This window comes from Oreochromis aureus, linkage group 18, assembly GCF_013358895.1.
Source record: "Oreochromis aureus strain Israel breed Guangdong linkage group 18, ZZ_aureus, whole genome shotgun sequence".
In the NCBI taxonomy this organism is placed as follows: domain Eukaryota; kingdom Metazoa; phylum Chordata; class Actinopteri; order Cichliformes; family Cichlidae; genus Oreochromis; species Oreochromis aureus.
This window is the reverse complement of record NC_052959.1, coordinates 35,711,237-35,737,536: the sequence shown is the minus strand read 5'-3', so window position 1 is coordinate 35,737,536 and position 26,300 is coordinate 35,711,237. Positions and strand designations below refer to the sequence as shown.

Genomic DNA, 26,300 nt, shown 5'->3' with positions numbered 1-26,300 from the left:
CCGGCGGGCACGCCAGTGCAGCCCCTCTGGCTTCTGCTCCGTGGCTACTCGAGGTGACCCCTCGTCTGGAGGGGATCCTCCTCCAGCCCTTCCCAGGAGAATTGTACCGGATGCCCCTCAGTGGTACTCCTTGGAAAACCTGCACTCTACAGGGCCTCTGGGATGTCTGGAGCCTGGATCCTCCATCCATAACCTGCTTCATGCCCCTGGGGGAGCCGGGAGCTGTGGCCCTCCACCTCTATGGACGTTGTTACATGGGAATACTTTTTTAAATACTAGCGCTGATCCACGGAATTATTACACCGCGAGGGTGTTCACTGTTGTTAAATGAACATAAGCCACCTTTCTTAGCTGCTACTTCAAAATCACATTGTTAAGCTGTCTCTATTCACTAGTGCTGCTAACAACTTTCAATATTTAGTATTTTACTGCTGTTCACACTTAGCTAGATTAACGTGATGGTGTTGTGTTTAGTAATATTTGCTTTGTTTTGTTTGGTTTTTGTATGTTCTCTTCTTTTTCTCTCAACAGGTGATCCAGGAGATTTTTTTTTTTCTCTTTGTCTTTGTAGAGTGCCCTTTCTCACTGTCCCTTTTTCCCTTCTGTTTTCCTTTTCCTTCCTCTCTTTCACTTTCTCCTTTCTATCCCCAATCATGTCTGTCCCATCTGTAACCTTCAAAATAAAATAAATAATAATAACAAAGTTTGATCAAATGGACCAATCGGACAGCTCATGATGATCCATTTGGCAGAATAATCCATTGCCCATTATCCTTGTTGAGGGTCTTGAGACGCTTAATTCTGACAGCTAGAACAACCCGATGGGGACAGACACAAAAAAAAGAAAAAAAAAAAAGATAAGTTACTTGCGAGTTTAATTTGTCAGCAACTTTCTGCCAGCCCTCTCCTTTACTTTTTGCAGCCTTTGCAGTGTTCCCTTGCGTTTTCAATTAAACTCTGAAACTCACTGAAATCCCTCAATCAAGAGTTCTAACGCTCTGCTGCCGAAAAATACTGAGCGCGCTCCTTCACATTTCGTCGACCAATCAAAGGGTTGCCGATCAATGTTTCTACTATCGATGCATGGCCCTTGCAAGCCACACAGTGATCCCATTACTTCATCAGCTATACCCAATGAGTCAACAACAGGTGTGTTCGGAGAACCCGGATTGTGCGAGCTCAAAGTTCGCTGCCGATGATTTGATCTTGGATGTAGTAAGCGAGGCCGAAGAACGGACCCAACTATGTCTGGAATATAAAGGAAGTGGCACAAACTAATAAACCAAAAAACAAAGAAGAGGTTGGTCCGCCTTATACAACTCACTCACAATCAATAACCGTCTTCACGGCTGGACGGACTAACCAAAACAAGAATTCCAAATCAATCAAAAGAAACGAAAAAAAGGACAGCAGAGACAGCACAGCTGAAAAACACAGACAACATTATGGATTAAAATATTGCCCAATAAAATATCAATTTTATGAAACCATTCTAAAATCACAAAAGCTAAAACAAACACTCAATATACCTACAATATTAGAATCCAGTTTCCTACTGCGCATGAGTCGATCTATGAAATAATATTTCACAATAATAAATAAATTTAACATAGCAAGAATGCAATATATTTCACAATAATGAGCTTTTTCAAAATGTGTTCCCATTATTTCTGCAATATCGATTCTCACGTTACATATCTGTGTCTTATTTATTCACATAGTTATTTATTTCATCATGTCCTATTTATTTATTTAATTTTTGAACACTTTGGAGTTCCATAGGATCCAGGGCTTGATCAATTCTTCTATTAAAACTCGTGGTCACTAAAAGGTCAAGCGACACACATTAAAAATAGGCACCTACAACTAACAAATGATCCAAAACAAAATGGCAAAAGTCTCTTACCGACAGTATACCCACTCGCACCAAATGAATTAATAAGCCTCTGGTGTTTTCTCACAGAGGCAACTGACTTCCTTACCCCACACCCACTACTGCTTTTCATTTAGCTCTTCAGCCAATCACCTGGCGAGAGGCAACAAACTGCTCCAGGTGACACTTGTTACATAAGTAATTAATTACTTTTTGAAAATAAAGTAATCAGTAAAAAGTAACTGGATTAATTTGAGAAAGTAATCAGTAATTAGTTACTGATTACTTTTTCAATAACCCGACAACACTGCAAATGATTAATTGAATATGTTTTACAAAAGACAGAACTACGGAGCCCTCTGATGACATGGTGCAAAAAATAAATAAATATGGCATACAAATATACTATTTCGAGGGCACGAAATATAGGTATAACGATGTACTGAAATGCTAATTTGTGAACGCGAATTGGAGTACTAACGTGTGCAGCAATTATGCACATTTGTGTACTTAATACGATAACGATGTGCACATCATGATACAAGCAATTCCTGGACAGCTGCTGCGTAGAAACATAAGCATAAGAGTAGGCTAAACCTATACACGTGGACAGAGACAGTATAGATTGAGAGTTTATTTTAGGCTGGGAATGAGCTACAAATGCATTTTGAAAAGTCTGGCACTACAAGGAGACCATTGTTACGGAGAGAGACATTTTAAACAGGATATTAAGATAAAATAAGGTATGCGCTATTGGTCCCACGTAATGCTTAGAAATTTGTTTTCTCACACAGCGGGAAGTGGACAGTGCAAAAGGATTATATAGCAATTATTATTATTGAGAGCTGAGTTGCTTTACAGGCATTAGAAATGCGACCTGGGAGCCAGGATAGAATTTTATTGTCCAACCAACTGCAGGGCCATGGGGAAGGATCACGAGTTGCTCAGGTCCAAAGTGTTTTGTGCCACAAATTAGCATTTCGTCTGCGCGTTATACCTATTCCATGCCCTCGAAATAGTATTTCGTGAACAAAAATAGAATCAATGATGAGCGCGTTATCCCATTGATGCCCACAAAGAGTATTTTCTGGACACAATTCATTTATTTTTGGACCATGTCATCAGGGAACTCCGTTACAGAACTGAACCTTGGGTCGCTTAGGTAATCCAGCCTTTCAGCACCGAGAAAGTTTGTGTTGGGGACCTGATCAGCAAGGGTGGATCAATTTTGGAGCAGCGTGTTTTGGAGGTTTAAAAGCCACAGATGCCGTGTTTAAAAAAACGCGTCTCAACTGCTCAGAACTCCTCCTGACATGTACCCAGGATCACTACAGGTTTTTGCTTGAGTGGCGGATTGTCCCTCCACTCCTGGATCGGCTGCACGCTTTCTTTGGGAGCCTTTCCAGCTTTGACAAAGAGTCAGCTGGGATAACCACATTTACTCAGGGCCTTCTTGATGTGATGAAGGCATGGATTAGGGCTGGGTATCGTCACTGATTTCTAGATTCCATTCCGATTCACAAGGTCCCGAATCGATTCGATCCACGATTCAATTCAATTTGATTCAATTCGATTCAACTCGATTTGAATCTGGGAATTGCCTCAGACAGTCAAAATATTTATAATTCAGATCATGCATCAGTACATTTACATATTTTTGTATCTATAAAGGAAGCTGACACTACTTGAGACTTTATCAAGGTTTAAACATCACAGCAGATACTTGCTTTATTAATCAAAATACCCTGAGGATGAAACACAGAAAAACAAGAGTTGATTTTTTCCTGGCCCTAGGATTTTATAAAAATATTCTGCAGTGAATCAAAAAACGAAAACCATTAATCAGCATATGAACATTACCTCTGAAGTTACAGCGGTTTTCATTAGAGACTTACAGCTGAAACATTTTGCATTTTCATAATTTTTACATTCAAATTTGTTCAGTATTGAACCCAGCAGAAATTGGGTTTTTCTTTTCGGAAGTAAGTGGGGAAAAACAGCTGGCAAACAGGCTGTGAAAACAACAATGAGACTTATTGCCTAACAAGCGAAGCGAATAATGCAAAAACAGATTTTGAGGCAGGAAACTGTTCTTGAAGTACAGAGAGAGAGAGAGAGAGAGAAAGCTGTGCATGAGGTGTGAATTTTATCGTGGGTGGAAGCAAAACAGTGAAAGTCAGAGTGAATTCATGACGATGTTTATAGCAGAGCGTAGTTTTGGATCTTCTTTTGCTGCTGGTTCAATCAATATTGTTTGGAGAAGATCAAACTAACAACTTTAGAATCAGCGCAAAAGGGCGTGAACACAAAGCGCGGACCTTGAAGGCATCAAGAATCAGCGGCGAGCTGTCGCTTTCACGGCCCGACCGTGTCCGTACCGTCGGGTGAGAAGGCGACTATCCTCAATGATTCTGAATCCGTCGGCGGATCCCGCGCTTTCCCATCTGTGCAGAATCCGTGTTCCCTGCTCTCATTTACTGTTTACGAGCTGTTTGGTTGTTTAGCGAAATTTTGTGAGGTTTCACCTGAGATTCTGAATGTTTCGGGCAAAATAAGTTTATATTAAAAAAATCAATTCAGGATTTTAATGGAATTGATATCGTTATCAAGCCAGAATCGATTTTGAATCGTAAATCGATTATCAAAACCCACCCCTAGCATGGATGGCAACAGATTAACAAAGGTGGAACTGCCCCTGGCTAGATCTTGCAGAGTAAACAACTAGAGAGCAAACTGCAGAACAGAAAATACCTAATGCCAGCCTACATGTAGAAAATCCACACCAGAAGTCAACATCAACGAAGCAATGCTTAAAAAACATGAAAAGCATTTGTTTGTTTGTTTTTATAATAATTAGATGTTGGATTGTTAATGTTGAGTTTAGTTATGTTTGTTTTTTGTTTAGATACATTTTGTTCCTGTTAGTTGTTCTTTCATTTTGCTCAGTTTATTTTTTGATTTTTTTGGCTTTAATGAGAGTCTAGCTCTGCTGTGGACCAGCATGCCCTGGGAAGAGCTCAGTGTTTTGGGTTCTGTTCTTTATTTTTTACCAGTGAATGAGAGGCGGAGGGAGCCATGATGTCCTGTTTTTTGCTTACCAAGGATGAACTCCACAGATTTAGACTTTGGATGCGGTGCGGTTGCATAACTATTTTTCTAACAAACAGACGGTTGAAGCTGTGTTCAGTTTACCGCATTTGCCTTATCAGCTGCACGGAAGTAGCTGTAAGCGTAATCTGGACGCTACAGACTTTTAAGCAGCTGCGCGCTCCCGTGGACGGTTAATCACGATCACTTTTTGGCACAACACTTGGAGCTAGGGGGCAAAGCGAAGCTTGCATGAGGAATTGCTGCTGTTTGACTGAGGAAGAATAAAGTAGTCGTGGTAAGTCAATCCATGACCGCAAAAGACAAAGCAACAACACGTGATATATACCAGTTTTTTAAATTATGTTGATAGGCCACGTGAAAACCAAGTCATGATAAACAAGATATACCGTGTTTTCCTCAATAGTTCAAGTCACGTTTGCTGTCTGAGGACAGCGCAGCGAGACCTCTCTGCTTATGAGCAAAAAAACAAAAACAAAACAAACAGGAAGCTTTTAGGAGTGACGGCGAGAGAGAGAGAGTTTTGAGATGTGAGAATTTGTGATGTTTAGCGTGTTTGTAGTGTGTAGTTAATGTGTTGTCTTGTGTAGTTAGTGAGTAGTGTTGTGTGTCTGCAAATAACTTTTGTTGTTTGCAAAACTTGTATGCATAGGATTTTCAAATTGACAATTTATATTTGCATTTAAAGTTATGAAATATGATTCATTAAACATGTTTGTGGTTGTTACAGTAAAAATAACTTTTTCTACTCTGATTTTATGCTTTTACCTAATTTTTTAGATCAATTGTGTTGTTAATACAGTATGTCAAAATGAGCTCTATGACTTGTAAATTCAGACCGCGTTGAGAGGTTGTGCTGAAAACAATGATATAAACAAGGCAAAGTGAAAGCAGTTTTAAAAGGTAAAATGTGGAGGAAACATCAGAAGTAGTTAAAAATGACCAGTTATACCCCTGGACCCCAGGGTTAAACAACTTTTTAAAGTAACACAATAGTTACCTCAAGTAATTGTTTCTTTTAGAGATCTTGTAACTCCAGTTGCTAAGTCAGGTACTTTTGAAGATGTAACTAGTAACTACAATTAATTGCTTTTCAAAGTAACTTGCTAACACTGGCCGGGACACAAATCTCGACCCTTAGATTGAAAGGAAAGAACCCTCATTGGTGGATTTGCTTGTTGGAACCTTTTGAATGCTGATCTGTGCAGACTGGTTTATCAAGTCCTTCACCTGCAGAAACTACACCCAGCAGGCCCTCAGGTGTCACCCTGTTGTCCGACATGTACGTTCAATGTTTCCTTGAATCTGGTGTGTGGTACATACTTTAAGAACTCTGTTGAAAACCATCAAAGCGACTGAAGTTTGAAATGTCCAAAAGTTTGAGAGTCTGGACTGTCTGTAGTTACACAACAGCTTTCACAGCTGCGCATCATTCATGAACAATCTAGAAACGTTCAAACTTTGTTAATGATTATGTATTTGTTCACTTTGCTTTCTTTATTTTAGCTGCTTTGACTGTGAGGACATGAAGCTGCTGACTGAAACTCTCCCTGCTGCAGGAAACATGAGTCACTCAGTGTTTTGGAGTGGAGGGGTCTGGACTCTTGTGGTGGTGGAGCAGGCTGAAGAACCTGCTGAACATCTGGATGGATGTGATGTGGAGCAGGACTGCTGACCTCAGTGGAAGAGACCCACAGACTCTGGTCCTGATGAAGGTGGAGGAGGCTGCATCCATCCTGACTTTCAGGAGAAACACGTAAGCATGGGGCAGACAATGATGTTTTCACAAGTCTGAAACATCCATCAATCACAAATGTAGTGAGTTCCAAGAATAAATAAGATAAGCATGAGATGGTCTTCCTGGTTGGACTTTAGCTTCATGAGAATTTTAACCAAAGAGATAAACCTCTGTTACTCTGTTTATTTTGCTTACCATTTTGCATGTCCTCATCTCAAATACTCGTCGATAAATAGGCAGCGGCACGATGTTTGGCTCATTTTATTGTGTCTGTGACGTTCCTACAGTTGGTTTGTGGTTGATGTGGTTGCCCATGATCTCCACAGTGATTCATTAGCAGCCAGCAACCACGGTAGCTCTGATAAAACTGAGATGCTTGAAGAATCCATCTGATCTGAAGCTGTGGCACGTTTACTTCCTCCTAATAACACGAAGGTAGTCAGATATCTGTGTTCAGGTTTTTAACTGCAGCCTGTTCTACGCTTTGTATCACTGTGTTTGTGAGCACAGTGATGAAACTGTGTCTGCCAGGTTAGGGCACAACATGGTCAGGTAGTTGATGGATCTGATGTTTGGGTTTTATAGCGTTTATCAGGGCCGCTCCACTTCGGTATCCTTTGGCTCCTTTCCAGGTACAAACTGAGGCCTGAAGTTCAGAATGATGTCTGTACCAGTATTTCTGACCACCACCCTATCTGATGTCACATGTGGGTATGTTAGATTCCTTCTGTTTAGTGACTTCGGTTTGTTGAGGGTGATTGGGGTCTCAGCTGTGAGTCCTGGAAAAGAAAAGAAGAAAGAAATAGTAGTACGTCCTGTATATCTGCTTAATGCAGCAGCTTCAACTAAACTTTAATCCCTGTAAACTCTGTAATGTGAGATAGGCAAAGAGGATTGCAACAACATGTCTTTGGAATTATTAAGCCAGACGGACAGCACATGAACAATAGCAGATTCATCAAGTTTGTGATTTTGTTTCCTCAAACTTTTGCTCTGCAGACAAATCATCTCATTGGTTGAGCTGCACTTTGGTGGGCGGGCCTATGATTAGTTACAACGCTCCAACATGGAGGTGAGTGAAGCAGTAAATTTACAGTGATGATGAAATAATCAAAATGTTTGTGGGTCGCTAGAGCCTGTCATTCAGATTTTCTTTGTTGAAGATTCATATCTCAGCTGAGATAAAGTGTGGTACCTGGACTCCAACATGGCAGCATGTGTGTGTGTGTGTGTGCTGTGTGTGTGTGTGTGTGTGTGTGTGTGTGTGTGTGTGTGTGTGTTCTTCTGAAGCCTCTTCCAACCAACCACTGTCTAATGGATCTTCCTTCTGAGCATCCTCATGTTTTAAAACCATCTGCAGATCTCTTCTACATGAGGTTGGACTCACAGTGGCATGATGGGCCCCGACCTCCCATGACAAAGGAAGTACTTTTTTATAGCCTTACTCCCACACTCTGACATGTTCTGCCTTAGTGTTTAAAATAGAAAAACACTTTGAATTACATTTTTATTATTGCACAGCTGTTTTCTCCTGGTGTTTCCTGTCACTGTGGGCCTCACAGCACAGTAGTAGTACCTGGCAGAGTCTGTCACTGCAACAGAGGAGATGTTGTTGAGATCGATTTGCATTTTGATCATCCACTTGGAACAGATTCGGTCCAGGGATTTCTTGTTTCATTACACTTCCCAGTCCCAAATGATAGATCAAGAACTCTGATCAGTTTTCAAGGATGTGTCGATACCAGTAAAACTTAGGTCACTTCCAATTTGCTTTTTGAATGTCTATAGGACAGTGTATGCCAGTGCTGCTTCCTGCACTGAACTGCTAACTTTGTTGGTTTAGGTGAGATCTTCTGGCCCTGACACCTGAAGACAGAAACATGTTTGATACTTTTTATAAATCATCACAATTCAAATGTGTTTCTTTAAACACACGAATTATAGCGATACTTACCTGTTAGAATGGTGAGAATCAGTAAAGAAAGTTGCATAATAGTCCAAAAGACAACATATTGTTGAATGAAGGTGAGGTTATGGTTTGTGTGCTGAACTCTGTTGAATGTGGAGGTTCTCTCTCTTCTGGTTCAAGTAACTGTCCAACTCCTCCCTGGAATCTCTCTCCTCCTCTCTGATCTGGGTTTGAACTTCTCTCACTTCCTCCTCTTTACACACACTAGTGCCCAACATTTTTCACTTTCGGGTGGAGCTCGTCTTTCCCAGCTCTAATATATTTTGTAATTTCATCTCCAGCCAATCAAATAGTTTTGTGCTTCCACAGCAACAGTATGATTAACAGTAATGGTACTAATTAGGCATTGATCCCGGTGGATGTTGATCAATAGTTTGTGACAGTACCTATTAGCGATCATAAACTGACCTCTGACCCATTGTTCATTCAATGGTGCTGGTTTCCAGTCGTTAATGCCAAGGTCAACTGGGACTGAAGGCGTCACCTGATGATGATGATGAAACGTTTCTCACAAGGAAAACCTTGTCAGATGAACCGAATCGGCTTTTTTTAGAAGTTTGCCCACCCTGGATGACTAGTGATACGTATTTGGTGTTCAGGATATTGTTAATATCGGAAGATCATTATATACTCATTGAAGGGTTTTTTTCTTTTCTAGGGTATTCCTTAAACTTCTTACTTGCCCCTTCATGTAGCGGCCCTGATATCACACCATCTCATCTTCACACAGGAAATGTTCGTATTAATTTCTCCTTTTTCTACGATTAATACATGAAGTTTAAATCACTGGAGCCAAGCTCTCAATTATCGTAATTTACCCAAGATACATCGAGCTCTAAAACTTGGCCACATGAGGCTAAAGCTTGTTATGCTTTTATTTTGAAGGTTCAAAGACGACGAGAGTGCATTAGGTTTTCTGCAGAGGTTCAGAGCAGGAGACACTTAGAGAGAACTACCCGAAAACGACTGCTGAAGTGTCAGTGCAGTCAGAATTGCTTATATAGTATTTATTGGGAGGTCCTTTCTTGTGTTTCACTTTTAGAGTTTCTGTGTCAGGAGGAGTGAGTGAAGGGTTTCAGAGGCTGGCAGGAGTGGGTGGAGAGGTGGATGGGCAGGTGAGTTGCTTGGGCTCTGTTGCAATTCGGTCCTTTCCAAACAGCAATTGATGAGAGAGGTCTTCAGGGTTTCAGGTAACTCAAGTCCACAGAGCTATGAGCAGACACAGAGAACATGGTGGGGCCAACAGAAGCTACAAGCACAAACTCATAAGTCATAAATTAAGAGCTGGAATTTCCACCAGAATAAGACAACAATCGACAAAGAGTGGATGTTTCAACTGGACCTTTCATTCCCAAAAACATGAGGAGTTAATGAGATCTGGTTGGGAGGTCACCAGCACACAAGCGCCAGCCAGCTTGCAGCCAAAGCTCTGCACAACCCCATCAACACTGGAGTCCCCAGCCTCACTCAGACTGTAGCCAAAGCTCTGCTGGAGGTGGGGTGAAAGATCACCTGAACCGCACAGATACGCCAAGGGCCTGCTCCGGCATTCTCCCCAGCACACAGTCAGCAGATGATGCAGCGTCAGGATCCTGCTCAGAGACCTCAAGAAGGCCAGGCACAAAGTACCAGAGCAGGACAATGATGAAGGAGAGCATCATCATCTGATGTGAGGAGTTCAAAGAGAATAAATGGAATAAGCATGAGATGGTCTTCCTGGTTGGACTTTTAGCTTCATGTGAGAGATTTTACCTTAAAGAGATAAACCTCTGTTACTCTGTTTATTTTGCTTCTGCTGCATTTTTGCATGTCCTCATCCACTAAATATAAAATAGTGTAAATGAGCAGCTTTGGATGTTTGACAGTTTTTATTGTGTCTGAACGTTCCTACAGTTGGTTTGTGGTTGATGTGGATTTGCTGCTCATGTGAATCCTCCCACAGTGTTTCATTAGCAGCTGTAACCACAGTGACTCTGATAAAACAGGAATTAGCAGAATCCATCTGATATGAAGCTGTGCTTTGAATACCACTTCCTCCTCTTTGAAGAGTAGTCAGATATCTGTGTTCAGGTTTTGTACAGCCTCTTCTACACTTTGTATCACTGTGTTTGTAGAGCACAGTAGTAGAGAGCTGTGTCTGCCAGGGTTAGGGCTGTTATGGTCAGATTAGTTGATGTAGAAGATGTTTCTGATCCATATCGATTATCCGGGGCATACTGATCACCTCCTCCTGATATTCTCCAGAGTATAAACTGAGGAGCCTGAAGGTCAGAAAGGTCTGTACCAGTGAAGGTAAATATAACTGTAACCCATCTCATCAACATAACGACCACCACTTATCTGATAGTTACATGTGAGTGTGACAGATTTTCCTTCTGTTTCAATGACTTCATCTCGTGATTGAGTCTCCAGCTGTTAGTCCTGGAAAAAGTAGAGAAAACGAAGCCATCAGACTAACATTGTCCACGAGTATTACTGTGGGGATTTTTTAAAGACACATTTTACTGCTGATTTCTCTGAAGTTTCTCTGATTTCACACTTGAAATATTTTTCTGTTTAATCATCACTCCAAACTTGAGCTCAAAGAAAATCCAAACTGGATCTGTAACGCTGTAAACATGTCTTTGAATTTCAGGTGTTCCTGTCAGAAACATACGTACCTACGAGAGCTGCAAAGATCCAAATCACAGCCAGTTTTTCCATCTTTCCAGAGGAGAAATGTTGGAAGTGATGTTCACTGGGAGTTAGCTGTGAGTGGTCTGATGTTCACAGCTGGAGTCAGACAGGTTTCTGCAGTCAGGAGGAGGAGGAGCTGCTTTTGTTCTCATGTGATGTGTCATGAGGAAGCAGGAAATGTTTAAAGTTTTCCTGCTTCAACTTTGTTCACACAGAGCATCTGGTTCTTCTCTCTGTGGTGTCTGAGCCAAAGAACATCCACTAAACACTCATGTCTGGGCTCAACTTTGAAAATAAAACGTTAAATGTCTGTAACCAATAAACATTTACAGCTTGTGTAATAATAAGTGTAACACAGAGAAAACTGTTGGAGTCAGATTTGAAAGACCTGAAAACTAACGCAGTGACACAGATGAAGGAGGTTTTACTCCTTTTATTTGATACAGCAGCTGAAAAATAAGCTGCTGCAGTTTCTGCTCTTTTGTCTTTGATATTTTTATTTCAATATGATGGATTTGTTTAGTTGTGTATTAAAAACTAAATGAAAGTCAACACTGAAAGCTAAACAGTGAAAATAATTTCCTATGTTTTTATTCCACAGCCTGTCACAGCTGGGGAAACAGTCGTGTAGTGTGTGGGAAAAAGGACTCAAACGCAGGCACTTACTGAGATGCGAGGGAGATTTATTATAAATGACTGAATACAAAGTGGGGATGGCAAAAACAGAACTAAGGACAATCTAAACTGGGAGAAACTAAACTATACAATGGCAAACCTGAAGACAAAGGGGAAGGAGAAGGAAGGGGACATGGAGGAGGAGAAGGGCAGGAAGAATGTAAAGTAGACACGTGGACAGTTTCACGGAGACTTTCCCAGACGGACTAGTAAGGAGCACACAAGTTCACACAACATAAATACACACAGAGGGACACAAGGAAATATAGATATAGATATAAATATATAGCTGGACCTGATTAACCTGACGAGACAGGGGAAACACTAACATCACCAACAGAGGGAGCACCAACCCAGAAAATCTCAAAACACAAACCATCCCAAGGCAAGAACACGAGTCGACAAATAATAATAATAATAATAATAATAATAATAATAATAATAATAATAATAACACTTCAAACCAAAATCACTGAGTCCGCGGACTCAGGACCCTGACAGCATGGAGTTTAATCCATTCATGGATCTGTTTTCTCTTCTCACTGCAGCCTTGCTGCTCACAATCATTTATTCATTGACTGCAACAAACTGAGATATCCTTCCACTGCAGATGACTGCCTAATTACCTTCCTTTAACACCTAATAATCCAGGCTCCATCCAACTCCTTTTAAACTGCCTTGAAGAGGTCAAGAAGTAATTATATGCAGCGCTAATAATAACTGGTGCAATCCGCTTATTAATTGTGGGTGAGTTGGGTCATACATCGAACAGCAGGTCACAAAACTGGGAGTCATTGTGGATTTGAATTTTAAATGTAATAAACAAATCAGTTCTGTGTCGTCTCTTAACTGGTGCACACAGGCATCAACATATCTCACCTGTCCTCTCTTCACTGGCTTCCTGTTTGTCACAGAATTAATTTCAAAGTCCAGACGTTGGCTCATAAATGCCTAAATGGTCTAAATGGTCTTGCTCCTCCATACCTTTCTGATACCTTCGCCAGGTCTCTCTTGGAATTGAGAATTTTTATCTCAGTGAGATTTTTGACTGGAAAAATAAAGGACTAATAATATACTTCAGCCTCATATTCCCTTAGATCAGCCGTCCGGCTGCTTTTGGTTGTCCCTAGGGTTGCCAACTCCATGAAAAATAAATAAGGGACGCCTCATGGCCAGGGCTGGGCGACCCGATTGTCTTCACCCTTCCCAGTGTGGGGAATTTCCTAGCTCTTTTTTGTGTGTGTGAAATTATTTTTTTAACCATTTGACAAAGTGCGTCCATTTTCAGCTCAATACTTTTGTTTCTAAATACGGAACGATTCCGTTTTTCAAGGGACGGTTGGCAACCCTAGTTGTCCCCAAAAACTAGACTGGAACTTGGAGGAGAACGAGCTTTTTCAGTTGAGGCTCCCAAACCCGGAAAACGTTGCCTTCAAATATTAGACGGCCATCTTTGCTTCCAGCTTTTAATTCTCTTTTGAAACACATCTTTTCTTTCAACAGTGTTTGGACCGGTGTGAGCTGCTGTGCTCTTTTCATTGTCTTTGTTTTATTTCATGTGAGTGTCTTTATCTTTTGTCTTTGTGCAGCACTTTGGACAAACTTTCTGTTTTTTAAATGTGCTTTAAAAATAAACTGGATTTGGACTGCCACAGAGTGAGACTTTAACCAGGAACCAAAGGTAGCTATTGTCCACTGCCGGAACCTCACCATGTGACACAGGCGGAAGTAAACAAACAAAGGCGTTATTACCGTCCCACGTGTGTGTCTGAACACAGAGACTGTTGTGTTGTTGTGTGTGAGCTGAGTGTGTGAGCTGAGTGTGTGAGCTGTGGCAGTAACAATGCCTTCAGTTCAGTATCTGAGAGAGTTTATCAACGAGCGACTAACTGCTGCTGCTGAACAAATATTCTTGGAGTTTGAAAAAACGATCGTCCAGTACGAGGAAGAGATCGACCGTCAGCGCAGACTGCTGGATATCACCTGGAAACCCCAAATCAAGCTGCACAGGACAGGTGAGTGTCCCTCTGAGGGAGGATCCTGATCACAGCTCTGCGGGACATTTCTGATTGTGAGGACTTTTTGGAGATGTGAGCTAACAAAGAGCAAACAGAGGACAGGACTGCACTGTGCTCCATTCAAACAGCAGGCGCTGAAATCAGCCTGGATTTGAGCCTTTAGTCAGAACTTTCTCTCTTGATTATTTAGTGAAACAAAGTTAGGATTAGGAGATTTGTGAGTCTGGTTCAGAGGGGGACCCATGTGCCGAAAAGCTCCCGGAAGACTCGTGGTTGGTGTCCGCCCTGGTCCGTTTCCTCCCCGCTCTGTCCCTCTGTCTGTTTGCGCTCCAAAAGAACATTCCTATAGAATAATTCATGTTATGCTTTGAAATCAGTCCGGATTTGAGTATTTTATTCAACCTGAATCCATCACAGAATGAGTTTGTTTAGGTGGACTTGCTTTTAAATACTCTAAGAACAACAAGTAAACCTGCAGTGCGAGAGCGAAGTGCTCTAATGGGGTGATATGTAGAGATGGCACGATACCACTTTTTTAATGACTCATACCAATATCATAAATTTGGATATCTGCCGATACCGATATAAATCCGATATAGCGTATTTTATGATCAATAAAATGTTGTTGTTTTTTTAATATCTTGCTGCATTTTGTATAAGTTCATACTCAAGTTTTAAAAAACAAAACACTAAAGCTATTCTGTTATACCTGTATGCAAAAAATACACTGCACCCCAAATATTTCATAGTTCAGCAACACTGATCAATCTAATAAACTTAAACCTGCTCCATCCTCCCTATTCTGGTATTTTAAAGACTACTTAGCAGAAATATTAAACAACCTAACTAATAGGGTTGCAAACTCCCAGCAAAAAAAAAAAAAAAAAAAATAGGGAACCACCCTCCACCTCATAATGCTTAATTGACTTAATCGACTTTAATTTAATGCATTTGTGAAAAAAAAAAAATGCACAGAAATCAATAATTTTTCTAGAATAATTAAATAGGTTCGGCATGAGCCCCCGCATCCTCAGGACCTTCTATCGCTGTGCCATTGAGAGCATCCTCACTGGATGCATCACCACCTGGTATGGCAACACCACCGCTTACAACCGCAAAGCTCTCCAGAGAGTAGTGCGGTGTGCTGAACGGATAATTGGAGGTGAGCTTCCTCCTCCAAGACATCTACAGGAAGCGGTGCCTGAGGAAAGCGGGAGGATCATCAAGGACTCCAGTCACCCCAGCCATAAACTGTTCAGACTACTTCCATCAGGAAGGAGGTTCTGCAGCATCCGGTCCCGAACCAGCAGACTGAGAGACAGCTTTTTCCACCAGGCCATCAGACTGCTGAACACGTCATAGACACCTCACCCTCACTACTGGAACTTCAACATTATGCACTCCATACTGTACATTAATGCCACTGTTTTGCACATACCTACCTCTGTATATTTTATATTTTATATATCTTATTTTATTGTTTACTCTATTTCATTTGTAAAACATGTATATACACACTCACACACACACACACACACACACACACGTAGAAAAACATATTTAGTACACACATTCAGTAATGTATATACCTTTATATATGGTACATATATTTATTACTTTTTAGATTAACCATTTTTATATTTTGCTTGTTGCACGTTATTGTATTTTGCACAACTCTGTTGCTTGTGAAGCTTGCACACAAGAATTTCACTCGCATGTACTGTACCAGTGTACCTGCACATGTGATGTGACAATAAAGGTGATTTGATTTGATTTGATAGATTCAACATCTTTCTTCAACAGAATTGCAGACTGCACAGATGGTTCCCAAAGGAAAAAGTACTATAGCTTAGTAGGTTATAAGTTTGACTTAATAGTTCCTATAGGGCTTTGGAGCGTGATGTCACGGGGGTGGGCGTGGAAAGGATTTTGGCCCGATTCGCCATTTTCGGGGTCTAAGCGCAAGCGGCGGGCGAGCAAAAGCACAAAAGCACAACCATGGTTCGTACTTGCTGTGTGATCGGCTGCAATGTTCGATCTTACGATCGGCACGGGAATAAGCTTGGGTTGTCTTTTTATGCTTTCCTAACCTGGAAGCAATTTCAAGGAGCTCAGGTATCGGATGTTACCAAAAAAAAGGCGTCGAGCCTGGATAGCAGCCGTGAGACGAGCTGATATCAAGTTCTGTTCCATCTCCCGGTATCACTTGGTGTGCTCCAGACATTTTCATTCCGGTAAGTGCTAAATATGTTCATATCACACTTTATAGCTGAATAATATTATCGTTGGTGGTCTCAGAAGTTATAGAAAATGCGATCAAACATCGAATGGAGTGACTTTGCAGACATATGTGCTATGTGAAGATTCGCTAATTCTTTTGCACAACTGTAGGGAAGCCTGCCTATGAAATGGATCAAACAAATCCAGACTGGGTACCAACGCTACACATGGGGCACTCCGAAATCCGAACATCACATGCAGACCGTCACAGGAGGCGAACACAACGGGAACAAAAGAAAGCACTAGTAGGAGGTAAACAACAACCGCACCCCCCACCACAATCTCTCATTTTAAAAGTTGATCTTAGTGTCCGTCAATCAACACATACATTTTTGAGTATTCATACGACCTTAATGTATAAACCACTTAAAAATTTCCTTGTGTATTTGCACTCTTTGTATTGGACAGGCTTTCACAATGGAGCAGCAAAGTGTGAAGGTGAAGCCTCAGCAGAAGTTACCACAGAAGAGCAGCCAGAGATGGACACCACAGAAGAGCAACACCATAACAACCCTGTGATTTTGTCTGAGGGCCAGATTTGTGATGGACACGTAGAAGCAGAGGTAACAGGTGCAGATGCAGAAAACGCTGATCTCAGAGAGAGACAGACAGAAGATCAAAGACCGACAATTGATTGTGTGCGCTGTGTACAGAGCAGAGCAGAAATAAGCCGGCTGCTGGAGGAGAACAGAAAGCTTAAATCACTGTTGGACAAGACAGAGCTGAATGAAAACTTTTTACAGGGTGACACGGAAAAAGTGAAATATTACACTGGTCTTACTTGTTTTGCTATTTTTATGTCTGTGCTAGACAATGTAAAAGCTTTCCTACCAGCATCAAAGAAACTGTCGCATTTCCAAATGCTTTTACTCACACTTATGCGACTTAGACTTGATCTTCCTGTCCAGCATCTTAGCATCTCTATTCAATGTCTCCCACAAAACTCTTTCTTCTGTCTTTGCTGATACAATTGACGTTTTGTATGCCCGCTTAGGAATACTTGTACACTGGCCAGAGAGGCACTGTTTGCAAGCAACAATGCCTCCACAATTTACGGAAACTTTTGGAAATCGGGTAGCCATCATTGTTGACTGTTTTGAAATTCGTACAGAACGACCATCTAATTTAAAGGCTCGTGCTCAAACGCGTGCTACTTTTCACTACAAGGGTACACACACCATGAAATACCTGATCGGGATTACTCCCCAAGGTGCAATTTCATTCATTTCTAAGGGGTGTGGGGGCCGTGCATCAGATAAACACATCACAGAGCAATGTGGCATACTTAACAAGCTGTTACCAGGGGATGTAGTTTTGGCTGACAGAGGCTTTGACATCAGAGATGCGGCGGGAATGATGTGTGCGGAGGTTAAGATCCCAGCATTTACAAGGGGCTTCTGTCAACTAGATGCCAAGGACATTGAAAATACACGAGCCATTGCACACCTAAGAATCCATGTCGAGCGAGTAATTGGCAGTTTGCGCAATAAGTTCAAAATGCTACATACCACTATGCCAATCCGTTCTCTTCTTCCATATGAGGGTGAAGACGTTACCTTTCTTGATAAAATTGTGCAGGTGTGTTGTGTTTTGGTTAACATGTGCCCCAGTGTGGTAGTGAAGCCAGACATACATGAGACTTGTTCTTGTTAATTAATGATTGTGAAAACTTTGAGTATATCTCTGAGGAAATACTACTAGGAAAACCTTTTTTTTTGTGTAATTGTATGAACACACTGACATCACATTATGTAACCATTTCTGTATCTGTATACTATAATTGACTGTTTATCATAGCTTTAAACTCTGTGTTTCACTAAAATAACATTATAATAAAAGCCAGGTGACGACAAAGATCTGCATTTGACGCTTTATTTTACACTTAGACAATTGTTACATGGTAAGTGCTGCAGTGTTGAAATCAAGTTATACATATTTCAATGCACTTCTGACAAAAAAACTACACACCAGAAAGAAAAACTTTGTGACCACTCAGGGCTGCATTTTGCATAGAGAAATGTTTTCCTACTAGTTCAGGAAGGCACACCTTCTGAAAGAACTCCTGAGCTTTCTTTAAACGTGATTCCCAGAAGTGCACATCTGGGAAGATGCGTACAACTGCCATGTCTTTTTGTGTCCAAACCACGAGGTCGCAGTGCTTTGCGTTGGACACAAACACCTGTGTTTGCACTTGAGAGTAAAAGTGGTGAGTCTTCTTCAAGTTAAGTCCATTTGCTGTCAACTCGAGGCAGAAGTCTTTGTCATGTGCATCCAATGCTTGCTGAATGCTGTCAGATCTGTACTTAAATGGACATTTAATTTCCAGGCAGCCCTTCCCACAACATTCACACGTGGTTAGACCGTCAGGAGATGCACCTACTTCAGGAAAAGCCGTGTTAACAAGAAAACCACACATACAGACCTGTAGGTTTTTGTGACACGCTGACATTTTCTGGGTGTAGGCGTGTCGAGCGTCCTGTTCATGCTCCAGTCCCCAAGTTGTTTGCACATTATAGACAGAGTTAACAGGACAGCAAACACGATTAACCACAGTAATGGCGGGTTTTTCTACAGTGGTGGCACACACAGCATGCATCATTGAAGCCGTGATTCTCCCAGCACGCCAAACATACCATTCTGGACTCTTGTGTTGTAGTCTTGTGCGTACCTCGATAGCTTCTGCCTGTTCTTCAGTAACTTTTGCTGTGTTTTCGTACTTTACACAGTGCAGTTGTAGCTCGGTAAGACCAAGGGACTCTGCTCCTGTGTTGTGCAAACACGCCAGAGACAGTGGTAATGTGGATGACTTGACAGTGTGTGATGTGTAGTATTTCTCCAATCCAGACAAACACACTGCTTTATTGTGTTTTTGAAGTGTGTCTAACACTGGTGACAACTCCTCAAACGTAGAAGAAGGAATCTTTCTTTTTGAAGGACGGCTTCTTCTGCCTTTCACCACAGATGGTCCCTTTATATTCTTATCAAGAGTCTTTTTTTGTGCTGCTGAAGACGTATAGTCAATGTTATGGCCAGCCGCTGGCAGTATCTTGGTTGTGTTCCCCGGCAAAACCCAGTAGGCTGATTCATCTGTGACAGTCTTTGTGCCATGGATCCTCACTGTTGCCTCCACTTTAAACAGAAGTGCAGCGACATGGGTGCAGGTCTCTGCAACTCCGGCCATACAGGTGCAGTGTGCGGCTTCGACCTTCCCCGTGGTGATTACAATTACCCATGGCCGTAATGCAGGTTCATTTAATCTTTGGGAGTGCAATACCTGGAACATACAAGGACAAGGTTGATGTAAAGACAATAAATGAAATGAAATGAGACAGGGGGGACACAAATTGGCGTTAGGTAATAATTTGCCTGATTATCAATGTGTTTGCTTGCATCTACTTTACAATTATGGGCACATAATAGGATAACAACATTTTAGCAGTTCAATGATACATGTATAACATTAATTATCGCAGGGGGTGGACAATGCACTCCAGCCGACTTACCTTGGTATGAATCATGACGTACTCGCAGTTTGGCAGCTTGAAAATAGCCAAATCTTGCACCCAGCCGTTTGTAAATTGTATGTGCGCCTCCAGTGACTTGTAATTACGAAACTGGTTCGCTGTGTAGGCGCTTACTCCACAAACAAGATAGGTGAAGATATCTGGGTAGGACAGTGGCGGTAAGTCGTCTGGGTCTTTACTCCACTGCCGTATTTCATATGGGTCCAGATTTGCGATGCACTCTATTTTTTTCAAGTACCGCTGCTTCGCCTCTGGACGCAATCGGTCTCTATACCGTCCGTTTTCTTTGGAGCTGCTTTTAAGCATGATTCGTCGTCTTCGTTCCAGCACAGTGTCTCTTTTTATTCGTAGACCCCGAAAATGGCACCGCACTCCCACAATGCATTGCGGCGTGACGTCAACTCCAAAGCCCTATATACAGTAATGGATTTCCATATATTTTACATCAGATGAAAACTTTGGTTGTAAGATTCAGATAATTATTTATTAAAAGCTAGACATGACAGTAAGAAAGAAAAGTATTTTTGTGCCCCCCCCCCCTTTCCCTACCTGCCCCCCTGGCTAAACTTTGCTAGATCCGCCCCTACACAGTTACCAGCCGTCAGCTACGTAGAAAAGGATCCTGGTGTAGAAAGTAATATTAAATACATTCTAACAACAGCTTATCAAGCTTAAACGTGCTGCTGTTGTTCCGCCGCTGGTTTCCTCTTTCTGGTGCAAAGTGGGCCAAAAACAAAGAAGAGAGACGGACTCGTGACAGAAAAGCCGATCAGCTGATCATTGATCAGTTTCATGATTGAAGTAGCAGCAGGAGAGAGAGAGAGAGGCAGTCGCTCCATATATCGGTTGTTAAGCTTAACGTGGAATGCTTTACAAACATTCAGAGATGAACTTACACACTTGCTTTACTTCTCTCTGGGATAACTTCCTCGGAGATGAAATCCCGGTTTGGAAGCAGGTAGCGAGGCTCCAGATGCTCAACCAGACCACCGAGAGGTCTTGCACGCTCAGCCGCTCTATCACGTGACGCATACTCCTCCAACGTGCTATGGTTATGAGCTGAGTTACACTATGTCGCGAGTTTTGTGAGGTGCTTTTGTGATATTTAATGGATCGCATTACATTTTTTATTTCTCTCCAATAGCCAATCCAGTAATTTAGGTCAGTATCGGAGCAATACCGATACGGAATATCGGATCGGTCCATCTCTAGTGATATGGTACTACAAGGTCATTAAGATAAGATGGGCCCTGATTATTTAAGACCTTGTATGTGAGGAGCAGGATTTTGAATTCTGGATTTAACAGGAAGCCAATGAAGGGAAGCCAGTACAGGAGAAATCTGCTCTCTCTTTCTAGACCCTGTCAGGACTCTTGCTGCAGCATTATGAATCAATCAAGGCATTTCAGAGAGGTTAGGACTGATAATACTACAGTAGTCCAGCCTAAATTTAGAAGCACAAAATTAGAGGTCATTTATGTCTTTAAGACATTCCTGCAGTTTAACTAATTGGTGTGTGTTACCTGGCTTCATGGATAGATAGAGCTGCGTGTCATCAGCATAGCAGTGAAAATTTATGCTATGTCTTCTAATGATGCTGCCTAAGGGAAGCATGTATAATGTAAACAGAATTGGTCCTAGCACTGAACCCTGTGGAACACCATAATTGACCTTAGTGTGTGAAGAGGACTCTCCATTTACATGCACAAATTGGAGTCTATTAGATAGATATGATACAAACCACTGCAGCACAGTACCTGTAATACCTACAGCATGTTCTAATCGCTCTAATAGGATATTATGGTCGACAGTATCGAACGCAGCACTGAGGTCTAGCAGGACAAGCACAGAGATGAGTCCACTGTCAGAGGCCATAAGAAGATCATTTGTAACCTTCACTAAAGCTGTTTCTGTGCTGTGATGAGCTCTGAAACCTGACTGAAACTCTTCAAATAAGCCATTCCTCTGCAGATCATCTGTTAGCTGTTTGACAACTACTCTTTCAAGGATTTTTGATATGAAAGGAAGGTTGGAGATTGGCCTATAATTAGCTAAGACAGCTGGGTCTAGAGATGCTTTTTAAGTAAAGGTTTAACTACAGCCAGCTTGAAGGCCTGTGGTACATAGCTGATTATTAGAGATAGGTTGATCATATTTAAGATCGAAGAATTAATTAATGGCAGGACTTCTTTGAGCAGTTTTGTAGGAATGGGGTCTAAAAGTCATTACTAGTTAACGTTAAAGGGATTGTTGGCTCAACAGAGCTTTGACGTTATGTCAGCCTGGCTACAGTGCTGAAGAGAAACCTGGGGTTTGTTAAGGTTCAAAAATGTTGAGGAGGAATCCATAAATAAGCACTGATCCGGGCGTGTGCAATTAGACGGCATTTTAATGAATACACATGTGTGAGTCCGAACGCTGTGCAGATTTCAGCGTCGAACTGAACTTACAATAATTAGACAAAGGTTTTATAGGGTTGGCAGTCTTCCTGTTACCAGGCAGACTTAAACAAAGCATACGTCACTCCACAACCACAATGACTTTTAACATAGTCTAAAACAAACATCTTCTTCGGGTCGAAGCCAGGTGCTTCCTGTCTCCATCCTCGCTGTCGCTCATCTCTGGGACATCTGGTGTACTTCCTGGAACAGACTACCACGTACGCACCCAAACTTTGCAGTTATAAACTCTTACCTGTGTAGCCAGGAGGGCTTTCTTATAAAGCAACAAACTATTTTCAACAGCAGTTTGTAGTTTAATGTGTGTCTATCCTTACTACTGTACTTTTCCTGGTTTTCACAGTATATTTCCTCACATGTGTTTTTCTTATATCATTTCTTTGTCATTTCTCCTTTTGTCCCTCCAGATGTCCCACAGCAGCATGTCTGTAAGGAGGAGCTTCTCACTGACCAGCAGCTCTGTAACCAAGCGAGTCTCAACCAGAAGGAGTCAGAGCTTCCTCATATTAAAGAGGAACAGGAGCAACTCTGCAGCAGTCAGGAGAGAAGACAGGTTATACTGAAGGAGGAGACTGATACCTTTATGGTGACTGCTGATTATGAGGAAAATGACCACAGTGAACCAGAACAAAAGAGTAACCAGCTTCTCTCTCACAGCTCTGCTGTAGGTGAGAGCCAAGATCAGGGAGTAAGCAAGAAGTTTGATTCAGGATCAGCTAGAAATAGAAACAAAAGTCACAACAATGCAGAATATCCACCTACTTCAGGAAGTCAATGTAACTCTGATAAAAGTAAAAAGTCCTCAAACTGTGATGTTTGTGGAAAAGCCTTTAAGTATAATTATATAATGAGAAGGCATTATCGAGTCCACACAGGTGAGAGGCCGTTCTCTTGTAAAATGTGTGGGAAAACGTTTATATCTGCTAGTTCTTTGTCGAAGCACACAAAAACTCACTCAGGTGTTAAGCCATTTTGTTGCACAACTTGTGGAAAAAAGTTTATGTATAATAGTGATTTACTGAAACACATAAGAACACACACTGGGGAGAAACCATATTGTTGTAAAACATGTGGAAAAATGTTTTTATATAATAGTGATTTACTGAAACACACAAGAACACACACTGGGGAGAAACCATATCATTGTGCAACATGTGGGAAAGTGTTTGGATATAGTAGTTCTTTATTGACGCATATGAGAATGCACACAGGTGTGAAAGCATATACTTGTAAAACATGTGGGAAGATGTTCAAACGTAACTGTCATTTAACAGAGCACATAAGAACTCACACAGGTGAGGAACTTAGAACTTAGAACTCTTTTGCTTGCACACTCAAATTTGGAAGCAATACCACAAAGGTGTGAAAATAAAGAAAACGATATACAATAAAGAAGAAGAAGAGACAATATGAGAACACTATGTACACTATAAACATGATGTAGACGTCATAATAAATAATTGTAAATAATAAATAAGGGTGGAAGGGCTATGGTCATTAAGGGATGGAGATTGCACAAATAGCCGAAATATTGCACAGCAGGAGCAGAATATTGTACGGAAACAAAAAGAAACTCACGCACACACACAAAAAAGCAATAATGATAATAATAAATAGCAAATAGCAGCACCAGAATGATTGTAGGAAACTCTCAGTTTGCATTTATTTTCCTTACAGCCCACGGGAAGAAGCTGTTCTTTAGTCTATTGGTTTTGCACCTGATGGATATGAACCTTTTTCCAGAGGGCAGGATGTTGAATAGATGGTGGTTAGGATTGAGGCGGTCTTTTATGATTGCCCTGGCTCTGGAGAGACATCTAGAGCTGGAAATGGAGTCCAGGATGGAGAGAGCACAGCCAATCACCTTCTCTGCAGTTCTGATGACCCTCTGGAGTCTCATCTTATCGGCTCTTGTGCAATCGGCGTACCACACAGGGATGGCGTGCAGCAGCACACTCTCTATTGTGGCATGGCAGAAGGAGACTAGGGTGTCATCTCAGAACCCTCAGGAAATGGAGGCGCTGCTGGGCTTTCTTCCCCAGGGCTGATGTGTTAGTTGTCCAGGATAGGTCCTCGGAAATGTGGGTACCAAGGAACCTAAAGGAGGGCACTCTCTCCATGTAATCACCTTTTATGGGGGGGGGGATCCGTTTTTTTGTCTTGCAGAAGTCTGTGACCATTTCCTTGGTTTTCCTGGTGTTGAGGTTTAAGTTATTGTTGTAACACCATTCTGTCAGACGTTGGACCTCATCTCTGTAGGCGATGTCGTCATTGTCAGTGATGAGCCCCATCAGAGTGCTGTTGTTTGCAAATTTGATGATGATGTTGCAGGGTGCGTGGGGGTGCGGTCACTGGTGTAGATGGTGTACAGGTGTGGACTCAGCACACATCCCTGTGGTGAGCCAGTGCTGAGTGACAGGGTGGATGATCTCTGGTTGCCAACCTTGACAGATTGTCATCGGTCTGTAAGAAAGTTTTTGATCCATGCACATGTGGGAGTCCAAGTTTACCAGCTTGTCAATAACGATGTCTAGGATGTGGGGATTAAAGGCCGAGTTGAAATCAATGAAGAGCATCCTTACTGAAGTCCAAGGAGGGCAGTGGAAATTGCATCTTCAGTTGGACCTGTTTGCCTTATAGGCAAACCTGGTGGGGGTCGAAGCTGGGTGGGAGGGAGTCTTTTATGTGCGTTAAGACGAGCTTCTCAAAGCACTTAGCAACTACTGGAGTCAGAGCGATGGTTCTGTAGTCGTTGAGGCCACTGATGGTGGTGGACTTGGGGACTGTGGGATTATTGTTGCTGATTTGAGGCAATGCGGGACAGTGGCATGTGACAGGGAGAGGTTGAATAGTCTGGTGAACACAGGAGCAAGCAAGTCAGCGCAGGTTTTGAGGACACTCCCAGGTATTCCACTTGGCCAGTGGCCTTGTTGTCAAAGATGTGAAAAAAGGTTCAAAACCAGAACACAGTTGTGGCGCCATATGAGAACTCACACTGAGAGGTGTACTTTTGACACAAGGTTAATTGCTCAGTGAGCTGTGTTGAGCTAAAAGTCAGAGGTTTGTGTCACAAAAGTAGCTCTTTTTATCTAATTCACTGTGGTAACTTACACTGAATATATAACCTGGTCAGGAGCAGGTAATGTGTTCAGAGTTTCACTTTAAAAGTGTCTGTGTTGTTATACCTCATTCTAATCTGCTGCTAAATCTCTTTAACACTGATTAAATTGTAGCAATTAGAACACACAACACAAGAAAGTAATACAATTAATTTAGATTTGCAACAAGCTAAAGCAAATCTTTTCTTACTTTTTACTGCTGTAAGTTTCAGGTCTCTAATGTGCAGTTGTTCCCTTAATACCATCTTCATAATAAACCCCTCAGGTTAAAGTCTTTTTAGAGAAAACAGTGTCTAGGTAGAGAGTTTCTAAAGGTTCAGAGTTAAACCACCTTAACGCAGTAGTATACCTGCTGTAATGGTCATTTTGCTCACCACCACAACCATTTTTTTACAGAAACTTGTTGTACACCCGCTGTTACGGCGCAGATCAGATCAGCCTGATGTCTTCAGCTGTCAGACTGCGATGTGATCAATTTTTAACTTTTTGTTGTTGTTGTTGTTGTTTTGTCTTTTCCATGTGTATCAAAAAACTGAAATCTACTGTTGTTGAATTAAAGTTCGAATTTTACAATTATGATATAAACCAAAAATGCACAACAGCTGTTTGTTTTCTTTCTTTCTTTCTTTTTTTATCCATCCAAAACTCAAACATGACGGCCAACCTGCCCACTGTGGTGATCACTGAGTAAGGGAGCAGGTTGGCCGTCTATCACAGGTCTAACAGAGACAGAATATTCACACTCACACGTTTGCGTGTGTGATTTTAAGTTTGACTTTTTTGATCTCACAGGTAAAACTGTGTTACAGCAGCAGGATGATAAAGAGTAAAAAATGTGCGGTATACAATAAACAACAAATA

At 41.6% G+C, this 26,300-nt stretch overlaps 1 protein-coding gene across 7 annotated transcripts; it reads left to right on the top strand.

Annotated features, from left to right (window-relative positions):
* The first annotated feature begins 13,767 nt into the window (after window positions 1-13,767).
* On the top strand, window positions 13,768-26,028 carry LOC120434303 (zinc finger protein 2 homolog). 7 transcript variants are annotated; one of them, XM_039602150.1, is made up of 4 exons: window positions 13,769-14,054; window positions 16,155-16,291; window positions 16,449-16,589; window positions 16,746-17,384. In XM_039602150.1, the coding sequence occupies exons 2-4, from the start codon at window positions 16,180-16,182 to the stop codon at window positions 17,300-17,302; spliced, it is 810 nt and encodes a 269-aa protein (XP_039458084.1). In that variant the 5' UTR covers window positions 13,769-14,054; window positions 16,155-16,179; the 3' UTR covers window positions 17,303-17,384. The 7 variants fall into 7 exon arrangements, with proteins under 7 accessions (XP_039458082.1, XP_039458084.1, XP_039458083.1 ...); XM_039602151.1 differs by lacking the exons at window positions 16,155-16,291; window positions 16,449-16,589; window positions 16,746-17,384 and adding exons at window positions 22,719-23,195; window positions 25,836-26,028 and having other exon boundaries at window positions 13,776-14,054; XM_039602152.1 differs by lacking the exons at window positions 16,155-16,291; window positions 16,449-16,589; window positions 16,746-17,384 and adding exons at window positions 22,719-22,988; window positions 25,836-26,028 and having other exon boundaries at window positions 13,783-14,054.
* The last annotated feature ends 272 nt before the right edge of the window (window positions 26,029-26,300 follow it).